Source organism: Talpa occidentalis, unplaced genomic scaffold, assembly GCF_014898055.3.
Source record: "Talpa occidentalis isolate TD23 unplaced genomic scaffold, MPIMG_talOcc4v2.1 talOcc4.5, whole genome shotgun sequence".
NCBI lineage: Eukaryota > Metazoa > Chordata > Mammalia > Eulipotyphla > Talpidae > Talpa > Talpa occidentalis.
The window spans coordinates 65,663,315-65,687,379 of NW_023604861.1; the positions used below are offsets into that span (position 1 = coordinate 65,663,315).

The 24,065-nt window shown below is 33.1% G+C and overlaps 1 protein-coding gene across 1 annotated transcript in view; it reads left to right on the top strand.

Moving 5' to 3' along the window:
• PSPC1 (paraspeckle component 1) overlaps positions 1-24,065 on the top strand; it is a 73,306-nt gene that overhangs the window by 38,266 nt on the left and 10,975 nt on the right. Inside the window, exons 6-8 of the mRNA XM_037527378.2 lie at positions 3,760-3,865; positions 20,345-20,402; positions 23,549-23,718. Coding sequence (XP_037383275.1) covers positions 3,760-3,865; positions 20,345-20,402; positions 23,549-23,718 — 334 coding nt within the window. The remainder of the gene's footprint in view (positions 1-3,759; positions 3,866-20,344; positions 20,403-23,548; positions 23,719-24,065) is intronic.

Below are 24,065 nucleotides of genomic sequence, written 5' to 3' on the forward strand. Positions count from 1 at the left end.
TGATAGCTGTACCTTAGTCTTTCATATATCTACCTTTTGTAACATCTGTATTGTGTTCATTGGCATCAGTGAACCACAGTTGTTCCTCTTTATAGCTGATTAAAAGATCTTCAACAACTAATACCATAGTGTGTACATATACCTTGCACACTTGTGTAGATATTTCTTTTTTTTAAAGATTTATTTATTATTTGTTTATTTATACAAGCACTGGGTACAATCAGAAGTGCGGGAGGGTGAGAGAATTTACCAGAGCCAGAGCAGGGAACAGAACAGGCAGACTGACGAAATACACTACTGAGGGGAGCAGCGGGCGAGACAGGAGAGGTCTGTCGTGCCATGTGGGACCCTTGCCGGCGATAGAACTGGTGCTGCAGAGTCTGCAGGCAGCTTCGCAGCCCAGCGCTCAACTGCTGTGCCACTAGGGGAGGCCCGCTTGTGTAGATATTTCTGTTTAGTTTATTGAAAATAGATTTGCACATTTAAAATTATAGTACGTGCTCTAAGTTGACCCCCAAGCAAGTCATTGTTACATTTCTGAAAACCAAAAAATGCTGAAAATCATTAAAGCTTTTTCTTATAGCATTTAGCATCAGAATCTGATGTGAGTCTGTTGTATGGCAAAGTTTGATCTTCACTTATGTTGTTGTCATACCAAATCTTCATTTCCACAGATGTGAATGTTTATCTTACTGCAGGAATACTAATGTGGTTGAATTTGGGGTCACGCCCCAGATCCTACTTGGGATATAATAATAATGCAGTGATCCTTTTTAAAATTACAAAAACTCACTTTAAAGGTATATTTGGCCTTAGAGCATTTAAAATAAATGAACTTTTGGGCCTCCCCGGTGGTGCAGCAGTTGAGCTCTGGGCTGCGACGCTGCCCACAGCCTCTGCAGCACCAGTTAGATCCCTGGCCGCTGGCGAGGGTCCCACATGGCGCACAGACCTCTCCTGCCGTACCCGCTGCTCCCCTCAGCAGTGTACTTCGTCAGTCTGCCTGTTCTGCTCCCCGCTCTGGCTCTGGTGAATCCTCTCATCCTCCCGCGCTTCTGGCTGTACCCAGTGCTTGTATAAATAAATAAATAAATCTTTAAAAAAAATGAACTTTAATCTGTACCTATGTATATTTTCAGCAATATGTGAATGTAAATTTTTCTTAAATGTAATATATATTTTTTTAAAGATTTATTTATGCATACAAGAGCTGGGGTACAGGCCAGAGATGGTGGGGGGCGAGAGGATTCATTAGAGACAGAGTGGGGAGCAGAACAGATAGACTAACTGAAACACTGCTGAGGGGAGGAGAGGGTGAGACAGTCTCGAGAGGTGTGCTTTTGCCAGGTGGGTTTCTCTCTCAGGCCGGGAATCAAACTCATGCTGCGAATCAAACTCATGCTGCAGAGGCTGTGGATTGCTTCATAGTGCGGTGCTTAACCCCTTGTGCCACTAGGGAGGCCCATAAATGTAATATTTTTGAGTGTATTAATGTACAAGAATTGGATTAATTTACTCGAATATTCAATTTACTTGAATGTAAATAGAGTTGTATTGTGAGGACTTACGCAGAACTCCCACAATAGTCCAGATTTGGGTTGCAGCCCCATAGGAATGTTGTCTTATTTGCCTGTGGTCTGACATGAAGTCCTTACAACCAGGTTATTTTTTTTGAAGATTTATTCATGCATACAAGAACTGGGATACAGGCCAGAGGTGTGGAGGGTGAGAGGATTCACCAGAGACAGAGTGGGGAACAGAACAGGCAGATTGACCGAAATACACTGGTGAAGGGAGCAGCGGGTGAGGCATGTGGGTTACCATGTGGGTTACTCCTGGCTGAGGTTCAAACTCGTGCTACAGTGGCTGCAGACAGCTTCATAGGCCACATCCCAAACCCTTGCGCCACCAGGGAGGCCCTCAACCAGTTTTTTTTGCTGGCTGTACAAGAAGTCATGTATCTTGTAATTTGTGAAATTGTGTTGAGGGGGACTGTTGTCTAATAAACTACAACAAAATATCTTGAAATTCCAGTATTATGCATCTCTCCTACTGGCCTGTAATATTTTTATAAATTTTCCCTTTGCAAAGGAGCAAGAGCTTCTCTCTGCCCATTGTTTTCTAGGCAGCTGTCTCTCTTCTTCCTTTTTCCCCCCTAATAAACCTGTCTTTTAAAATGTAAAACAACAGCAACAACAACAAACCAAAAACCATGGAAATTTCTGCATTGCATTTACTGTAGAAAGATGTTTTGAGAGTAACCTGGAAAAGATGAATTTCAAAATAATTTCATTAAATGAAAGAAGTTAGATAAACAAAGGAGTAGATATTGTGTAATTCATTATATAACATAAATGCAAATCTGTAGTGATACAAACCATCATTGGTTGCCTGGGGGAAGGGCAGGGATGGGAGAAAGATCATAAGGGACCCTGAGGAAACTCTTGGTGATCAATATATTCACCAGTTGGTGGTGATTGTTGCAAGATAATGGACATAACTCAATAAAGCTGTTGGAAAACTTGAAAAATAAGAGAGAATAATCTGGAAAATGAGACACTGATGGGACAGCAACTTTATATAGTCTTAACTATTTAAATTTTTTCTTCGGGTGGAGAGCGTGTATATTTGAAATTGCATTGGTTTAAATGCCAATATAATTGTGATTCTATTACTTCAATTTTTTTTTTACAGCTAAACTGAATGAAATTTATTTATGAATTATTGTTTCATATCTTTGTTACTATTTTGACAGTTTAGGATGTCTCCCCTCAGGTGAGGTCACTGTAGCTCTCCCACCACCAAAGCCCCTGTTGTCCTCCACCACAGTCCATTGTGCCCTCCCTGCCTACCTCCCCTCCTCCCTCTTCACCCCCTGCCTCCCTTTCTCTCACTGGATGCCTCAGATCTATGAAATTTTGTTAATGAAGAACTAATTACAAAATATACACAATTCTATTATTTCAATATTATTTTATAGGTTTACTTGAACTATAACTACTAATTTAATAGTAACCCTTTAATAGAAAGGTAATGTTTGCTTTGTGTGTGTGCACATGCACGTGTTTCTTTTTTTTTATTTCCTTGAATGTACCTCTAGGGCAGAGCTTGGTAAACTTTTCCTGGGAAAGAGCTAAATAGTAACTAAACCTTGCACGTCTTCAGTTCTGTCCTAATTACTCAACACTGCTCAAGCCTGAAGGTAGCCACAGACAATAAGTGATTGTCCTCTAAGACTTAATTTACAAAAAATAAGTGCTACTTATTACACCTGCTCCAGGGGATGTCCTCTGGTTTGCTGAAATGGGAGACAAAGGGCTTGTTAAAACTTCTTTCCAACATTGTAGAATTGTCTAAGCAGCATGGTTCTATGGACTGGTTTATCTTGGGATGGTTTTGCATGTGTTTAACCACTTTGCTCTACCAGTGATATGTCCTAGGCTTTTCTTTCTGTACTAATAGGAATTGAGATTTGGATTCTCAGTTTCTTGGCTATAACCACATAACTACCGTAGTCATAATATGTTGTTACTTTGTTTGAATCACCCTAGTTAATTTACTTTGATTTTTGATTATTTGTTAAAAGGTTAGAGCAAAATAGAAGCGATAGAAGAGTGGAGATAATCTAGTAAGCTTATCATTGTTTCTATATTTGTCATAATGTAACTTGTATAAATCATTTTGTTTTACCTGAAATAAAATAACAGATTATAGCTTACTTATCAGCCACATTGAAATTTTTATTACAAAATCTTTCAGGCATGAGGAAGAGCATCGTCGTCGTGAGGAAGAAATGATCCGACATAGAGAACAGGAGGAACTGAGGAGACAACAAGAGGGCTTTAAGCCAAACTATATGGAAAATGTAAGTAAAATGCTGGTGAACTAAAATAATTTTATATTGTCAGCAAGAAGATACATATTTATAATTCTTTAGATTTCGCTTTATGCAGAAGTAATTTTGTAATTTTCTGAATTTGTGATGTTTGTTAAACTATTACTCTGCTTTACCTCTTACAGGTGATTAAATGTAGTTATTGAAGATAATACTTATATTTTAAGAAATGAATGTTAAGTTTTTGTTAGTTATTTTACTTTATCTCTTTTTAAAATATATGCTACCAAATTAAAATCTTGATAAACCCATCATTTCCTCTTGACAGATTTTTACCATTTACTGATAGTGAAAAGTCTTTATTTTGGAAGGTTCTAAACATGCAAAAGTGCACTACTATGTGCTCATCACCAAAGTGTAACAATTATGAACACACAGCTTTTTTAAATAAACTTTCTGTTATTATTTTGTATCAATCTCTAACTTCATATGATTTTCAAAAAATATTTCAGTTTTCATCTCTAAAATATAAGGACTTTACCAAAATACCTTTGCCATACATTAAAATTATTAATATTTTAACATTAACTAGTTTAAGCCCAAACTCACTCAGGTCTTTTTTTTTTTTTTAAATAAACATTTTTGCACTTTAAAAAAAAAGATTTATTTATTTATACAAGCACTGGGTACAGTCAGAAGTGCGGTAGGGTGAGAGAGTTCACCAGAGCCAAAGCGGGGAGCAGAGCAGGCAGAAGACCGAAGTACACTGCTGAGGGGAGCAACGGGCAGCAGGAAAGGTCTGCGCACCATGCGGGACCCTCCTGTGGTGGCCAGGGAGCAACCAGGGATCGAACCGGCGCTGCAGAGGCTGCGGGCAGTTTCGCAACCCAGTGCTCAACCGCTGCACCACTGGGGAGGCCCTCGCTCAGGTCTTATTAAAGGTGTTTTAAAAATTATTTTTATAATTGTTGTCTTGGACTGTCTTTGATTTTATTTATTTTTAAAGATTTACTTCTGCATACAAGAGCTGGGGTGCAGGCTAGAGATGTGGGGTGGTGGTGAGAGGATTCACCAGAGACAGACTGGGGAGCAGAACAGGCAGATCCACAGAGGGGAGCAGCAGGTGAGACAGGAGAGTTCTGCTGGGCCAGGTGGGTCACCTCCCTGGCCAGGAATGGAACTCTTGCTGTAGTGGCTGTGGGCAGCTTCATAGTTTCATCTTAACCCCTTGTACCACCAAGGAGGCCCTTTTCTTTGATTTTAAATCCAGAATTTAAAAAACATTTTTGTTTTAATTTTATTTTTTGGCATAGAAGAATTGGGGTGTAGGCCAGAAGTGTGGGGGTGGTTTAGAGGATTCACCTGAGATAATGGGGTGCAGCACGGGTGGATTTACTGAAATATACTCCTAAGGGAGCAGCAGTACTGTGGATCAAACCCAGGCCATCGATGTGGTAGCGATGAGACTTAATTTGTAGGACACCAGGGATGCCCAATATAGAATTTTTAATCCGTTGGTTTTCTTTCACTTTTTAATTTTTTTATTTTTTAAAAATGCATTCTTTTGTATACAGTGTCTCACCTCATGGATTTTGCTGAATGTGTGCTTGAAATGATGTTTAACATTTCCGCAACATATTTTATCCCAGAATTCTCATGAACTGGCATTAGTTCCAAATAGTTGATCTGACTTAGGTTTTTGTATTGGTGAGGTGAATAGTGGGGCACAACAATATTTTAAATATGCTGAAGTATGCACATTCACAGTGACTTGTTTATGATTCAGCAAGTTCTCATTTACCTTATATTAAATGCCTTAGATTATTAAAGTTTAATAACCTATTATTCTGAAAGATAATTACTGGTATTTTTTCCCTCTAACTGTTGAAAAGCCACAATTCTTTAAAAAGTTTCTTAGGCTAAAATAATACTTCTGAAGTAAAAAAGCAGTGGTGCCATTTTTTTCTGACCTCTGTCCCTACAGAAATTTGAAATGTTTTTATTTAAAGGATACACAGTAAAATAAATCCTGATTTGGTATAGCAATAGGACATTTTTATTGTGGCATTCAGTAGCTTTTGAATGAACATTACAAGGTATTTAAATTGTTTATTTTTATTATTTATGTCTTAATAGGTTTAGTTTACTGCATCAAATAAGTTGAAGAGGTTTTTTTTACGTAAATTTTTCTGAGCAATTTGTGCATTTTGCAGTTCTTTTTTCTCACATACAGATCTTACTTGGTGAAATATTTTTAAAGTATGGCCTTAGGGTTCTGGTTGTTACACTTAGTAACAATATTTTTGTTGTTACATAAACAATTATGTATCTTTGTTTTTACGTTTGTTCTTTACATAAATCTGTTGCATTTATCAATGTGAGGATATTTTGTGATGTTAGAAAAGAATGGAATTAAAAAAGAATTTCATATTTTGAAAACAGATGATTAGTGTTTAAAGCAAACGCGATAAATTTCTTAAGGACACTTAATTTTCTCTGAGGATTTGGAAAATTTTCCTAGTCCTTTTTTCTGTCTGAACATTTCCTTTAGTAAAAATTTCTTGGTTATAATAAAATCAGTGGACTTAGCTTGTTTTACTGGCATAAATTTTACATTCTTTGAGCAAATGTGTAGCTATTTGTAATAGTGTCATGTGTAAACATTTAGGAAATTCAAAGGAAATCATTAAGTAAAATGCTTTCTGCTACTGGCTGTACCTTAAACTCATTTGTAGACCCTATTCTTTAAATCATTACACAATTTTTTAAATACTTACCAGTGTTTTTCACATGGCTCAACTGGTATTTAGAACCCTATCGTTGATGGACAGTTTAATTTTTACCTTTTATTTAAAATCTATTTAAAATAAAAATACTGCAAATTTTTGTTTTAATTTAAAAACATTTCTATGGTTATAATTCATTTTAATGGTCGCTAAAATATTCAGATATCCCAGTGAACTTCGAGAATAAGTGGATTTATAAAATACACATAGTGGATTTATTGGCACTCCAAAAATCAATCAGTACTATGCTCTTAAATAATGATTAGACGATTTTAACATTAAGATAATTTGTTTTCATGTTAGTTACTTAAAATTTGAGCTTTGTATTTAAAGTATAAGGTTAATTTGGCTAGAACAGAGGTTTGCAAAGATAGCCCAGGACCACCTCCCGTTTTCTTAGCATCTATATAGAGCTCTAACGGTGTTTGTATTTTCATTGGGCTGATGAATAAGAAAAGACAATAATAGATGGAGACTGTTAACCACAAAACCTAAGATACTTAACTCTTGGGCCTTTACAGAAAATGTTTGCTGGAATATTTGTGATTTTTTTTTTTTTTTAATTTGTACTTAGGTTAGCTAGGCTACAAAATTACTCTAATAAAATTCTGAGGCACACCAATCACACTTAACATAGTTTATTTAAAAAAATAGTTTGTAGGGCCTCCCCTGGTGGCTCAGCGGTTGAGCACTGGGCTGCTAGGCTGCCCGTAGCCTCTGCAACGCTGGTTCGTTCCCTGGCCACTGGCGAGGGTCCCACCAAAAAAAAAGAAAAAATTGTAACAATGGAATTCAATTTTTAGGGGGAAATAGAGCCTTTATTTTCAGAGTCTTTTTTTTTAAAAAAAGATTTATTTATTTATTTATACAAGCACTGGGTACAGTCAGAAGCGCGGGAGGGTGAGAGAATTCACCAGAGCCAGAGCGGGGAGCAGAGCAGGCAGAAGGACCGAAGCACACTGCTGAGGGGAGCAGCGGGCGGCAGGAGAGGTCTGCGCGCCATGCGGGACCCTCCTCCAGTGACCAGGAGCAGCCGGGGATCGAACCGGCATTGCCGAGGCTGCGGGCAGCTTCGCAACCCAGCGCTCGACTGCTGCGCCACCAGGGAGGCCCTATTTTCAGAGTCTTTTGATAGTAAAAATTATGAATAGTTACAACCTTTTCATTGTTTTAGTGTCATATTTTTTTGGTTCCTACCTTCATAATGTTTGTTTAATATAAACTAATCACGAACTAAGACGTATTAACAGAAGCTTTTTACAGGTCTTGACTATTTTGTGTTAACAAAAAAATTGAGGCAATTATTGTTATCAATTATTCACTTACTTTGAAAACTGTCTTTGAAAAAAATATTGAACATTTTTAATGTTTGTCTCATTTTAGAATCTTTGAAATTAGGCCCTCTTACATATTTTCTTTTTTTTCTTATTATTGTTCAGTTTAAAGGGAGGAATCAAATGGTAAGTGTTAAGCTTGCCCAAACAATAAGAGTAAAGTAAATCTTGGCTTATTATAAGATGCCATCTCTCATTCCTTTTTAATATTCCTCTTAGTAATGGTCAGTGTAATTAATAGTATGGCCTTTAAAGTATTAAGTACGGACTTCCATATTTTGTCTTGAATAAACTTTTTTAATGTAGCAAAAGATGAGGGAAAACATTATGTATGGTCAGGTCTTAAGAGTTTTAAGGCTATGACAGCACTTAATCGATGAGAAGTTCTCATTTTTATTTCATACTGTAATTTTCCAATTATATTAAGATTTATCTTTATTATAGGGTAAAGTGTATTTAAACCTTTTTTCAAATAGTATTTACCAGGGTGAAATTTTCTACTTACAGCATCACGCCTTTCATAGCAGAAGAGTTTATTCTGGAAACAATAAGAATTTACAAGACTGTCTGTTATGATTGTCCTCTAATTGTTTTCGTATTGTTTGTCTACTTACTGTGCATTCAGTAGCTTAAACACTTAAGTACTGCAGTGTGGATTTATTTGTGGATAAACATTGGGTTAGAGGTTTCATTTAAAATAATTTCAATTGCAGTTTCCTAAAGTAAATTTTACTTTCTTGAGAAAATGCTAATATAACTTAAATGTCAATCTAGCTTTAGTGTTTGTATTATGTAGTCATAACAATGTTATTTAAAGTTGGCAGTTTAGATTGAATGGTACTTTGTTTTAAAAATTGAGAAATCTTTGTGCTTTTTTTTTAGTTAAAAAGACTTATAGTTCACATTTGTTTGAAAATAAGTATATGACTTGATATTGAAGATTTTTTATTCCCACTTATGTAGGTGGAACTAGCCTGGATCATTGGAATATGTGTTCATAGTAACCTTGAAAATGAAAGTAGATTACATAGTAAGGTTTTGGTTTGACCCGATTATGTTCCTTCATCAGAGCTGTTCCATTGTAGTTCCCCAGGATTTTTAAATAGCAAGACCGAAAGCATCCAGGAGATGTAGGCAGAGGCTCAAAGGGTATGATCCTTCTTCCAAGGTAATGTTTTTTGAATAATTAGGGAACTTGTTTAAAATGTGGGTTCTTAGTTTTCCAACCTAGAAATTCATTCATTTTATGATCCCAGTAGAATCTGATGTGTTGTCTACTAATCACTTTTTGGGGGTGTGTGGGTTGGTTAAATTTGATAGTGTTCAACTCTTGCCACTCATCGTTGGGAGTTTAAAAAAGAAAAATGCACCAGATATTTTGATACTGTGGGTCTTGGCTGGACCCATGAGGTCTGCATTTTATAAGAGCTCTTCAGCTTGCAATGGTTGAGAAAAACCAGTGGTCATACATTGAAGAGACATGTCAAAATAAGAATAGTGACAGTTGATATTTTTATGGGACCTGGGGAGTTTGAGTGAATGGAGGACTCAGTCATTTCAAATGGATTACAAAATTCATACTTTTACCAGTATAAATATAACATTCTATGCCAGTAGTATGCTCTGTGGAGTTTTTGTGTGACAGGCTTTATAAAAAAAAATACTTGGTCTGGGCTGGGTCGACAAACTAGGTAGGCCAGACACAGACCACATTTGAATGTTTTGCAATAGTTTCATTAGAACATAAACACATTTGTATCTTGTTTATGATTTCTTTGCCAAAAAGTGGCAGAGTTGATGAGTTGCAAAATAATCCCATGAGACTACTTCCATATTATATGGCCTGGAAAGCCTGAGATATTTACTGTCTAGCCCTTTAACCAAAAAAATTTGCCAACTCCTGATCTAGGGCTAATCTGAGGGGGGGGGGGATCTATAAAAAGTGACTGTTAATCAAAGTCAAAAAGAGTTTTTGAAATAAAATGCAAGTTTATTAATTTATATGTTCTTTTACAGTGTTTTTAGCAGGCTCACTGAACAGAGCTCCTCATACAGTAGAATCAAGGTTCCTGAAGAATCCAAATTAGTATCCAGAAGGTTCATTTGTAGTCATAGTTTTAAATAAAAATAAGTTATGGGAAGAAGTGATACAGCATTACTGCCCCACAGCTAATTATCTTGGATTTTCAATTCTTTTTTTGTTTTAGTCAGTAGAGACAAAACATTCTTTCAGATGTTACCTACTCTTGATCTATTTGCCAAATTTGACCTTTTATTTATTTATCAGCCACTGACATCTGTTTTCCAGCTACTTGAATGGGCATTATTTCTCCTATATACCCCATCGATTTACTTATATAAATTGAAGTGCTTTGTATAAAACTCAAAATAGAAACTCTTGTCAGTAATAAAATTTCATTAATAGGTGCTGCAGATAAAAATGCTGCTTACTGTTACTTACCAATTAGTTAGGTACAAGTATGTTTTCTAAAATAGCTTGTGATTTTTTTTTTTGAGGGAAGTTTCCATTTTGTGGTCTCCACATAACTGCCACAATCTCTCTTTCTACACATTATTAAGCTCTAACAAGTGATTTGATTATGTTGATACAGAAGATTTTTTTTGTAAAGTTCAATACTTGAAGCATTCAGACAGGATGTATTTCACAAGGGATTCTTATGGCTTTTTCATTATCCTATGTAAATAACTAGAGATTAGTTTATAGTATGATGTTGTGTCAGTTTAGGTGTGATCTGCTGGTTATTACATGTTGCTTGTGTAATGGCATTCTAGGCCCAACACTTTGTACATGATGGTCAAAATACGAATGGAAAATAGCAGTTACATGGTACTGTGACTAGTTATTCCTGGATTTCCTTTATTAATTCACTAAAATAATTTCTAATGAACCAAGAACTTCATTGAATATTTGGGATGGCATATAATTGGAAGTTGACAGATAAATGTTTACTTTTACTTTTGGAAATGACACTAGGATATTGAGGATGGAGTTCTTGAGTTGAAGATAATGTGTCAAATTTAATTAGCTATGGAAAGTTTTCATCACATCTCACTAATAGTTCTAATATCTAATAATATTGAGGGAAGATTTAAAATGTTTCATTTAAACTGGGATAGGTGAATATGAGTACTATTTAAATTTACTTTTTATACAGCAGACATAAAGTGAACTCTGTCAAGTAAACCAAGTGACCTACCCATGTCATATAAGTAGTGTTTTTCTTTTTGTTTTATGATTTCTATTTTACTCTCTTCTGAATTAATCTAGATGGACATAATTAACTAAATTATTTTGCATATTTCATCAGAGGACACTGTGTTATACTTATGTCATGTGAGATGACTCTAGTGTCTTTTCTTACCTTCCATTAGAGTTTCAGAGAGAGGCTCGTAATCCTGAAAAATTTATTCCTTCTTGACTATTCACTCCAGCTATGATCCTGTATCATTGTTTTTTGTTTTTTTTTGGATGATCCTGTATCATTGTTAATGTAATTATTTTTAAATTCTTATCAAGTAACTTTGTTTATTTTCTGACTTTGTTGTCCACTACTGAGGTCAGTAATCTAACATATGACATGTAAGTACTTAGATGTAAGCTGAGAGATTTCACTGGTTATTTGAGATCTTGTTTTTTTCACCCCAAATATTAATGCAGCTCAGTCGCATGGTTTTCAGTGTTCTTTTGATCTACTGTCTCTTGTATTTATCTGATTTATCTTAGTGTTTATCTAATACTAATGTCTCAGGAGTTAAACATCGGTTTTTGAAGTACAGTACTACACTGATGCATTTTTGTAGACTTCAAATGAAAGTAACATAATAAATTTAAGGTTAATGAATAACAATTCTTTGTGGTTTGTTTTTAGTCCATCTAACTTTTCAATATGCAATTCCCACTTGAATATTCCTTGAATATTCGACTCACAGGAAGGCTCCTGGGTTTCTAGTTAATAAGAAAAGTTTGTTCACTTTTGCCTATGTTCAAAACAGTGCTTAGTATCATAGAGGAAAGAGGTGGATCAGAGCCAGGGTCTTGTCTTTGAGGATTTTTGAGTGTTTTAGATACAGAGTATCTATGAAGAAACGGTTTAATAAGGTCTGTGTTGCCAGAAAGATCCTCTGTTACGGAATGCCAGGAATATTTATCATTGAGTAGTCTTAGCACTGTTGTAGAACTTTTTAAATTGATGTTTGGCTTGTTATTCCATGGATATAGGTATTCCTCATGTCTTTTCATTTGAAATGGTAAGTTTATCTAATCTTACTTGGTTCAGAATGCATAATATCTTAGTTTTAGGTAACATTTACTGCTTATTTTGAATGGTTAGAGAACAAGAGAATCATATTGACAAATAGTATCTTTTTTTGAAATGTCTGATGTAATTTATCAAAAAAGAATTCTATTTAATTAAAAAATTGTTGCAATTAATAACAGATTCTGTCAGGACACATTACTTATTGTAAATTTAGAGTCCTCTTATAAGGTGATTATATTTTTAAAAATTTTCGTTAGCCCAATTTGTATTTATAACTTCTGTAACTTCATATAAAGGGCATGAAGGTTTTTAGTATCACTTGATGTTAGACTTTTATACCAAATCAAACTAGATAAATGTTACTGTCAATGTCCATATGTAACTATTAGCTACCTATTAAATAGTAAGGAGTAGGAATTTGGGTTGTAATCATGCTCTGCTGGTAACATGTATTTTTTTAGACTTAAACTGTTAATAAGTCACAAATTTTCAAAGACTTTTTACAACTTCAAATAATTGAACGTGTAAGGGTAAGATTGCTTCTTTGTCTTACCACATCTTCCACTATATTGTACACCACGTTTAAACCCCTGGCTCTTTGGGTCATAAGTCTGCCATATTTTTCACAAGATAATGTCTTCATTTGGCACATTACTGGTTTTTCTAAACCCTTATTTTTAAATAATTGACATCATTGTAGTAGTTTCTCTTAAAATTGTAAATTTTAAATAATTACTTAAATTGTATGTAGTTACCACTTAAATGTTTTAAAACACTATTATATACTGAATTTTTCTTTTGAGTTAGCAATTTAGGAAAAATACGTAATTTGTCAAAATTTCAAAGCCTTTGGTAGATCGTTAAAATACTTTTTTTTTAAAGGTTCGTATCTCAAACATAAATATATGCCTTATTGTATATATATTTAATTCCTTGTATTTTGGACCGCATATACTTTGTTTCTTTCACTGCTTTCTTATGTTCATGGAATTACTTGTGCAGTTTATTTTTTTTGTTTTATCTTTTAAACATTCATCTGAACAGTTTATGATAGTTATTTTGACTTTGTTAAGGAAATATACTGAATAAGAGATTACATATAAAGAAAACAAACCAGTCACCAGAATTATATCAACTTTGGTAAAATACTATTAAAAATACTGTGTGTTGCAGCTGATAACATTGCTGTTTTCCTTTAAGTTTGGGATAAAACAGCTCAATTTGAGGAATAAATATTCTTAATCACTTTCAGTTTTTAAAAGCACCACTTCACAGAAAATTTGCCATGGCAATTGAAAATGATGATCTTGAAATTTTCCCTCAGGTATATAGATTAAAAGAAATACTCTCAGCTAAAAAGAAATTACTTTCAAAAATTAATGTTTAAAATACTCATTTTCTTCTCTTGATGCATTGTGAATTATGTGTAATGGCATTTACCTTCACTTATAAAGCCACCCTATGATTAAAAAACAAGTTAATTTTGCTGCATTGTCAGTAGAATTTAATAGTGGCATCAGAACATTCTGTTTACTAAGTTACTGGAAATAGACCTTGAAAATATAATTATGAGTCAGTGTATTGATAGTTTACTAGGTACTTGTCTAGGTTAATGAATAGTGAGCTAAGAATGAGTCGGCCTACTTCTATTTGTCCCTCTATTTTTGATTTCAGAATTTAACAAGTAACAAATATTTATTATTTCATGACTTACATCAGTGACAAAAACAATTCATTATTCATAAAGCAACATTTTAAAAGATTCTTTTAAGACTAAATTTAGTTTCAGATTCACAGCAAATTTAACAAAGGGGACAGAGATAACCCATATACTTTTTTCTACCACTTACATTGCAGACTTCCCCACTATCAAAATTCCGTACCACAGAGTAATAGCAGGTTTGTTCAAATTGATGAACCTGCATTCATATTTTCTTATCACCATTAGGTTTCTACAGTTTACATTAGGATTCACTCTTGGTGTTGCATATTATGTGGTTTTGACAAATGTTTTTGATGTACTTACCATTACAGTGTACAGAATAGTTTCACTGCCCTAAAAATCCTGTGTTCTGCCTCTTCACCCCTCCCACCTTCCTATCCTACCTGGCAATCACTGATTAACTGTCTCCTTTTGTTTTTCCTTTTCCAGAATGTCTTATAGCTGGAGTCTCATATTATGTAGCCTTTTCATATTGGCTTCTTAGTAATACATATTTGTTTCCTGTATATCTTTTCATGTGATAGTTCATTTCTTTTTAGTGCTGAGCAATGTTCCATTGTTTGGACATCTGCAGTTTGTTTATCCATTCACTTACGGAAGGACATCTTGGTTGCTTCCAAGTTTTGGCAATTAATAAAGGTGCTGTAAACATCGATGTGTACGGGTTTTTGTGTGGACATAAGTTCTCAACTCCTTTGGGTAAATACCAAGGAGCAAGATAGCTGCATCTCATGGTAAGAACATGTTTAATTTTGTAAGAAATTATTGCACTGTCTTCTAAAGAACATATACCTTTTTGCATTCCTACTAGCAATGAATGAGAATTCCTGTTTCTTTCACGTCCTTGATAGTATTTTGTCTTATTCATATTTAGAATTTTGACCATTTTAATAGGTGTGTTGTTTCTCATCTTTATTTGCTATTCCCTATTGATATATACTGTAAAGTTCGTTTTAGCAATCATAAAAGTGAGGAACATTTCTCCAATATTCATGGGTATAGATATTTTGGGCTGCATCTGTTCAAATTGGGGGAGGTGGGAGGGAGTCACCATAAATTGTATGATTATCTTTTGTTACTAAGAATATTTTTCCCTCCCCCATCTCTAGCAGTGAGTGACAATGTTTTGGAAATTGCTGTTTTTAATTGCCTGAATTAAAAATATTAAGTCTTATGGACGTTCTGTTATGTTGAAAAGTTTGCATGCTATTGTTTTATCAATGGGAACATGTCTTATTTTCCTTTTTAGTTTAAAATTATTTATATCTATTAGGAAAAGATGGATGATGTACACTTCAGTATCTTAGTATTTAAGCAACTGAATGCTTTATTGACAATGATGTTTTTTCTTTTTAATTTTATAACTTTTTCATATAATTGATTTTTGTTCCAATCTAAATATGTTGCAATGTTACTTTGTATTTTTGCATACTAACAGCTTCTGTTTAATTTTTCCCATGAAAGTTTAACTGACTACAAATACTCATTCTTTTATGGAAGCTTTTCTAGTGACATAAAAGATGTATTCCCAGGTATAAAATATAATTTATTCTTAGGAAGTATTTTAGGTATATTTAATAATAAAAAGAGTGAGTCTTGTTACTTTTCAGAACTTGTATATTACTTCTCTAGATTTGTATTTTCTTTAGTGGATTTAGATGTTTTATGTCAGTATTATATGAAGACTTAGCATTTTCTTTATTAAGTTAGGAAATTTAAATGGTACATGGTGACTTGTAGACAAACTTCAGGTTTTCTTTAGAGACAGGAGTCTTTCCAAAAAAAGAATTATGATTATGGCCATTTAAGATTGTGTTCACTCAAACAAGAATTTAGATTGATCAAGTGTTGGCTGAACCTATCTTTTCATTGGTTGAAAATGTTCTTGAAAAATGATATGTGTTAAGTCAGTATTTATTCAGTTTCCTAAACCTTAAGCTTTCAAATTATCCTTAATTTTTACCTTTTATTTGTATGAAGTACTTCCCTTTAAATTAGGTGACATATGAAAATTTTTTTTTTTTTTTAAGATTTATTTATTTATGCATACAAGAGCTGGGGCACAGGTCAGAGATGTAGGGGGTGAGAGGATCCACCAGAGACAGAGCAGGGAACAGAACAGGCAGATTGACTGAAATACACTGCTGAGGGGAGCAGCGGGCGAGACAGGAGAGGTCTGCCTCGCCATGTGGGTTTTCTCCCTGGCCAGGCAGAGATGGAACTCGTGCTGCAGTGGCTGCGGATTGCTTCACAGCGCGGTGCTTAACCCCTTGCGCCACCAGGGAGGCCCCATAATGAAATATTTTTAAAATCATAGTTTGATACTGAAGTAGAAATATTGGAGGGGGGAAAATTCATATTCTATGTGATGTCAAGTTCTACACTTTGGGAAATAATGGTGTAATTAATTTACATTAGTGTGAATTTTCTTTTTCTCTACGTTTTCATGAAAGAATAGTGACTTAACAGTGGTTTCAATTGACGCTTTAGTTTCAAAATCCCTTACATTATTAAAAATTAAAGAAAAGATCATGATCTTTAGTTTATTTTTGTGTTTACCATATTAGAAATTAAAAAGTCTGTAAGATAATGTGTGGAAAGAATGGCTGACTTTTACATTTTTGCCTATCTCCTTAGTTTTTAATTTTAGTGGTTGAATCAGAGGTTATTCCTTTGCTGTTTGGTAAATTAGTTTTAATATTTGACTTCTTCGAAAGTGACTATCTTCCCATACTTGTTTGCATTCCAACTGTTGCAAAATGCTCTTTTGGTTAATGTGCAAGAAGAAAACCTGGCTTTACTCAGATAAGTAATGAGTAAATGAATACAAATATATTTTATCCTTTTCAGATAATTGTGGATATTCTTTGATACTGTAGTAAAACTTGAGAAACTGTAGATTTTTTAAGAGTACTTTAGCCCTTAAAATCCTTTAGTCTTTCTTGAATCTTGAAACGTGATTTTATAATGTCATAGCATCCATCTTTAGAATAGTTTGGTCCATGTAGTTATAAATGTATTCCAAATTTTAATGTGTTATACAAAATTAAAAACAGGTATCAATAGTATCAGTCACTAATCTCATCAGAAATATCTTCCAAATCACACGTAAGTAATCAGTTTGTCAAATGATGTTTTAAATAAAGATTATCTTCTAAGAAAAAAATCATTCACTTTGCAACTTACAGCAGTGTTTTTTCCTGGAAATAACAATCGTACTTTAGAATGCAGTAGTAGCACTTTATGTATTCATTCTGTTTTGTGCATAAAATATTAGAAAAGATGTATCCAAGGTTAGCAGTTTTCAAAATTATTTTTATTCCATGTGGATATTCATAATTAAATTTTAAACTGCAGTTGTATGCATGAGAAAAATATCATGCTAATAGCAAAAATTTGATGCAAATGCCTTGATAATGTGCTAATAAACACCGGGTTTTTTGCCCTCCATTGCTTTTGCACCATTCATAGAAATGTTGATAGAGTGAAAACCCTAATTAGTTCATATTATAAATAACTATACTTTAGTGTTAATAGTAATAACAGATTTGATTTTGTGTACTTCCTGAACAGGTTTTGGGGACTCCCCAAATGTGGTTTTATGAACCACATTTGAGTACTACTGTTTCAATGCAGTGCTGATTTGAACCGCAATGTGGTTCTATAATTTGCTTACCTTTTAGTTATCTGAATTTAAGCATATTTCAGTGACAAGCTTTCAGTAACACACATGCATAATTGCTCTAATGGAAAGGCACACCTTAAATCATTGTAACAATAAATAAAAAATCTTGTCCTTTTTTTAGTTTGTTGGAATTCTTGAAAAATGAAAGTGCTTTGTGAAGATGAAAATTTTATATGAACTGTTGTCAGAATTCTATGGATCAGTTCAGCCTGTATGTTTACTTAATAGCTTTATGCCTCAATTTTATGATCTCTAAAATAGAATAACACACTCCATAAGAGAGGTATGGAGATTAATTGAATTAATTAAATTAAGTTTTCATCACAACTCATTAGACTGCAGTGTTTTGAGATATTGTTCAGTGTTACTTCCTTTTAAACCACAACTCTTAATTTTGATAAAGTATAAAACAACATTAAATTTTGTATGATATAAGTATCACATTAGGTACCAGTTCTAATTGAAAATATATTAGAGGTAATTCATAGCAAGGGCCTTGTGTTTTCTTTTTGAATGGGGACAAAGTTATAATGAACTTCAAGTAATTCTCCTTTTTGATAGTTGGTCAAGATGTAACGAGGTATTGTTCCTCAGATATAATCTTCTCTGAAAGTATGAAACATTCTTATAGCAAATAACAACCTCAAGACAAGACTACAAAGCTAAAACTCCTTTTGCTCTTAAAATAGTTGGAAAATGATGTGTCAGTCTTAATTATGTTATCCCTTTTTCTTAATCTTACGAATGAAACTATATAAAATTGTACTGAGTAATTTCCTTTAAGGAGGTATTAGTAGAGTACATGTATATTCAGTGAAAAATGCTGTAACATATAGCATGAATTTGTGATTTAGCATAGTGATAATGCTGCATTAATTATCGTAAGACATCTCATTTAAAAGAGAAATTTTAGAATTGAAACCAATTTATACAGCATCAGAAAGAATTTTGATGAAGTTTTAGATCTCTTTAGTACAGTTTTCCATAAAATTCCGTTGCTGAGGAATGCAGATTTAAGAATAATTTTTAGAAGTTCTTAAGTTCAAAAAAGTACTAAATATTACTCCAGAAAGTGATAAGTAAACTGAAATTATAAGCGACAATAATTGATTGTTTCTCCTGTTGCTCCTCCCAAATGAATGGATTGATCATAGGCATCCTCTTTGGGTATATGAAAATTGAAGACTTGAACAGTAAGACTGTCACAGTTACTCATTTAGTAGTTAGATGTCACAGTACTAATTTTAGTGAAGGGAAATCCAAAAGTAAAAATAATTATAAATTAAACTTTCAACCCTTCCAAAATGTCATGATCATAAAACTCATGTGTTTTGTTCTATAGTACTGGAATACAGTCATCTTTTCACAAATACCTGCTGTAAATAACACCTGGAAGATTTGCATATACGGAAGTACTATATACTATAATAAAAGTTCTGGTGATAAGGAAATGACAACTTGGTTTGGATTTTTTATGGTAGTGCTAGATGTGTTCACAAAATAGTATTTTCTATATAAGTGGAAAATTACGGCTTGAGGCAATTTTATAAAAGTGAGTTTTTTGTTGGTATCAATCAAAAGAAGAGACATTTTTCATTAGACATAACTGTGAGAATGATTTGGCATTTATGTTTTCTAAGTAATAGGACAAAATATTTCTTTATGAAGCTTTGTAAACAGTTTTTCTTGTATCATAACTTCACTAAATGTTATCTTTTTAGGAATTGCCATTAGGTTAGGTGGGCATTTGACTTACTGTCTCTACCATCGGTTTCTAATTCCTTTCTAACTTTATAAGGGCCTTTCACCATTAATTTTGTTGTTAAATGGAAATTTAAGCATTTTTATTAATTGCTTTTAAAAGTAATTATGCTTTCTTTAAATTTAAACATTTTTTCCTCAGAATACATGTAAGACTGGAAAAGATCCAAGAACAGTGGAAATTTCTATTATAATGTTGAATATTTTCACTTAGAGATTTCATTGAGGCTATTTCTGTGTAACTATTGTTAGTAAATGAGTTTTCAGAAAGCAGCTTCTGTGTGGAAATTTAAAACATTTTGAACATTTGTGTTGCCTTTTCTATCAGTTAACCTCAAGAGCATTTTGTTTCAGAAGCTGTTATCCTTGCAATAATATTTTTATTTAGATTTCTAAGTAAAATCCTCATTCAAATAGAGGAAGGGAGTGTTAATGTTAAACTTTCAATAATTGCTTGTATGTTTATGGTAATAGGTCCTGGATGAAATATAGTATTTCAAAAATGAAAATATGTTATGACTTTATTTTTAGATTAGTGCCCCACCACTGTTTGTATAGTGTATTTGAATATATAAGAGATAATAGTCATTTCTGTTTGAAGATTTTAGTGACCTTAGAGGAAAAATACAGTTACTCATGGTGGTTACTATTACTAGAATTTTCCTTGTTTGGAATCTAAGTATATTTCTTTGATCTATTGGAATAAAATCTGGCTCATTGGTCATTTAGCATATAAACTGGGTGTTCTTAAGCACTTGTGTTTAAACTAGGAAAATGACATTTCTTTTCAGTGTTCTTAGTAAGTAAATGACATTGGAAATTTAAAATTTCTTTAATGGAAAGTGATGTCCCAATTTATTCTTTTCTTTTTGATTTTAGATGGGAATTGTTAAAGTCATAAGATCGATAGGTTGACTGTGACAACTATGTTTACTTACAGAGAGAACAGGAAATGAGAATGGGTGATATGGGTCCCCGTGGAGCAATAAACATGGGAGGTAGGGATTTTTGAAGCAAAAGGCTTCTGTAACTTACTTGTAATTCTTGGGAAATTGTACATGCTGTTTGTGGTATCTACGTATCAGTAACTAAAATAGAACCAACATTTGTAATAGTGAAATCTCATACATTTATTAAGTTGAAAAAATATGTGGTTTATTAAAACATGCCTATGAAGAACATTTTCATTTTGTTTATTTAAAGGCTAAGATGTATTATGTGTTAATGGTCTTAATGAATTAAACCTGTAACCAGGTTTTGATACAACCTGAAATCTGTTCAGTGATTGCATAGTTATGTTGTTATATTAAAAGAAAATCAAATCTCATGCCTTCATACTGGCTTTTTTACCTGGGAATTATTATAGTTTCTGAGCTGTAGTGTTTTAAAACTTTTTAAGAGTATTTCATAAATTTCTATTTTAAGGTAACCTGTTACGTAACTTTGAAGCTATTTTTTAATTAATTCTCACTGAATATTTAATGTATTTTTCTTTAACCTACAGTGTTGTACAGAGAAATGCAATGTTTTGGAACATGTGTTACTATCAAGGAAATGATATGAGCCTTGCACATTTAGGCTAATGCGTATCTTTAAGATTGATACAAAGTTTTTAAGAAAGTGCCCAATATTAGTACTTCAATATTGACTGACTGCACAACCAGATTGTCAGGGATATATAGTAGATTAGTCAATAAACAGGGAAAAATAAGTGTGGGGTATTAACATAGGTCTTTTAAAAATATTATGCATTTAGAAATCAAGCATTTAAATTTTATATATTTTACATTTCCCACAAAAATTATGAAGTTGAAATCTTTACATGAGTTGTGTGTGTATTGTTGTAAAGATTGCATTATCTTGATATTTTGATATGTGTAACTTGTACATTCACCAAGAAAACCCAGATCGTACTTAGAATATTCAGTGTATGGACTAAAAGAATCTAAAATGTAGAACATTTTCCACAATCAGACTCTCTGCCCCATGACAGTTTCCTTGTTACTGCCAATCAGATAATTTAGAGTCTTCTATTGGTGAAGCATAGTTGAGTATAATATTGTGAAGTAGGTCAGTATTTTGTCTTTTTCAGAGTAAATTGTGGGGTGGTGTATAATATAATTGAAGTGGTTTTGAAGACTAAGTGTTAGGTTATGGATTATAGGTAGTTTGAAATGCCAGTTATAATTATTAGGTTGTCATTAATGTTAGAACCAAACTTGAAATGTTTTTAATGTTGCATAACCTCAAAAAATCGTCTAATTGCTTGATTAGCAGTTTTATCAGAAGAAAAATTAAGAATATGCCTTTAGATTCCTTATTTAGTTAGGAATTTAAGAGAATTAAAAATATTTTATGACATCTTATTCACCAGAGAGCACTTAATTCCCCCAAAATTTAGCACTTAATTTAGCACTTACATTTAGCACTTAATTCCCCCAAAATCCAAGCTTTTTTTTCTGTTTACAATTTATTCAATGTGAGACTTCATTTTAATGGCTAACTGGATTTATGAAGCATTACCATACAGTTGAATGTCTGTTCAGTTGGTAAACTGGCATATCTTACCAAGTTAACAGTGATGAAATGTGACAGATTTTCTGGTATATTATCATTGTATATACAAGTGAAACATAGGTTATAAGACTGCCATTCAGGGAACTAGAGAATGCTTACATTTCTTAGATTTAAATTTAGCTTAATTGCAGCTGTTTGGTAGAAGTTATAATTACTAAAAATAGGATTCTTCAACTGCTGACAGTTGGAAATGTATTTTTTAATTTAATATTCTTAATATATCCATAGTTATATTCCTAGGGATTATCTCCTAAATACTGTTTCCACCTTGGCTTAATTTCCATTGTGGAAGATGTTGAATCTAGTAAAAAAATGTTATTTATAACTATGCTAAGGGAAATTGAAATATTCTTGGATAATTAAAGAGTGGGTCTATCAGCAGGAACATTTTGGTATTAAGGAAATAATTCTTTCCCTATGAAGTTGCTGAGTTATAGGGGAGTGGGTTCAGAAAGACCAGTAGTAAGTAGTATGTGGCTTAGGAAGGGAGACTTCTCCTTCTCTACATCTCCCTGGACTGAGACATGTATGGAGTTCATCTGAATTAGATCCTATATGAGTTATGGGTTTGAATGAATCTTCAGCTCCTGATGTAATGTGTTTTTTGAGAAATATATTTCAAGACTATAATAAAATTAACCTACACAATGAAATACTATAAAAAATTAAACTGGAATCAGCTTTTGATAAGAATTATTAATGAAAAACAAGTACAAGTACTTAGAAGTGAAAAAAATTCAATGAAAAGATCTGAAAAATGTACTTGAGGCCATTTGTAATTGTAGTGTTACAGCTCAAAGACTATTGCAATTAGTTTTAGGCAGGTAGATGTCCTTTTCATGAAAAAAAATTTTTTTGATGAAAAAATTTGACCAATAAAACTGATTGTTACAATTTCCGTAATTTCAGCATGTCAGAAATTCAGATAGCTATATTAATATTTTATGTATTTGGTTGTAGTTGCTTTTAAAAGTTTCATGAGTCATTTTAGTTTTTGTTTGGTTTGCTTTTTTCTATATAAAGTTTTAAAATGTTTACCTCCTATAATTTTGTGAGGTATTCAGTAACTATGAAAGCTGAAAGTTTAGTTACAGTGAATTTTATATATATATATATATTTTAACTATATATATATATGAGATGCTTCCCCACTCACAGCTTAGTGCAATTTATATGCTGCTATTTTTAGTCATAACTTTAAGAAACAAGTGCTAATTTTTGCTGTTGAATTAAGTAATGTCACCCTTGTTAGGAGCTATTTGGTTTAAAATCACACTCACAAGTAATAGTGATTTTTCAGGAAGCTCTCAAACTTTTATTAAAGTCTAAGATCCTTAAATATCAATAATTGATAGTTGTCTCATTTATTTTATGTTTGTTTTGAGGATGAAAAGTCTACAGGGTTGGTAATGCTCTGTTACAGCACAGATAATTTGGGTGTCCCATTCTCAAGAAAGGAAAATGACTTGATAATAATTTTGCTATATAGATTGCATAAGTATTGTTAAATTTTTAATATGTACTCAACAAAGATAGGACAGCTCTAAGTATAGATTGTTTTGCATAGATGCGTTTAGCCCAGCACCTGCTGGTAACCAAGGTCCTCCTCCAATGATGGGTATGAATATGAACAACAGAGGAACTATACCTGGCCCACCAATGGGTCCTGGTCCTGCCATGGGACCAGAAGGAGCTGCAAATATGGGAACTCCAATGATACCAGATAATGGAGCAGTGGTAATGTATCATAAACATTATTTTGATTACATATAATACATCCTTCTGCCCCAAAGATAACTTCACACTTATAATTTGGTATCATTTGTGTTGTCAGTAAAGATTAATGTCCATTAAAGAAATAGTAATTTTGTAAAGTTATATGTTGATTTATGAAAGGCAGGTTTTAAGTATCCCAAGAGTTAAGAGACTGTAATATCTACCATCCATGGCATGCTTTTGGATTAAAATATATAGCAAATATGTTAATTTCATGTTTCAGTGCTTATCTGTTTCAGTGGTCAAGTATTTTACAATTATGTTCTTACCCTGTGCGTACTCCTTATCTTTTGTGGGAAATAAAACTT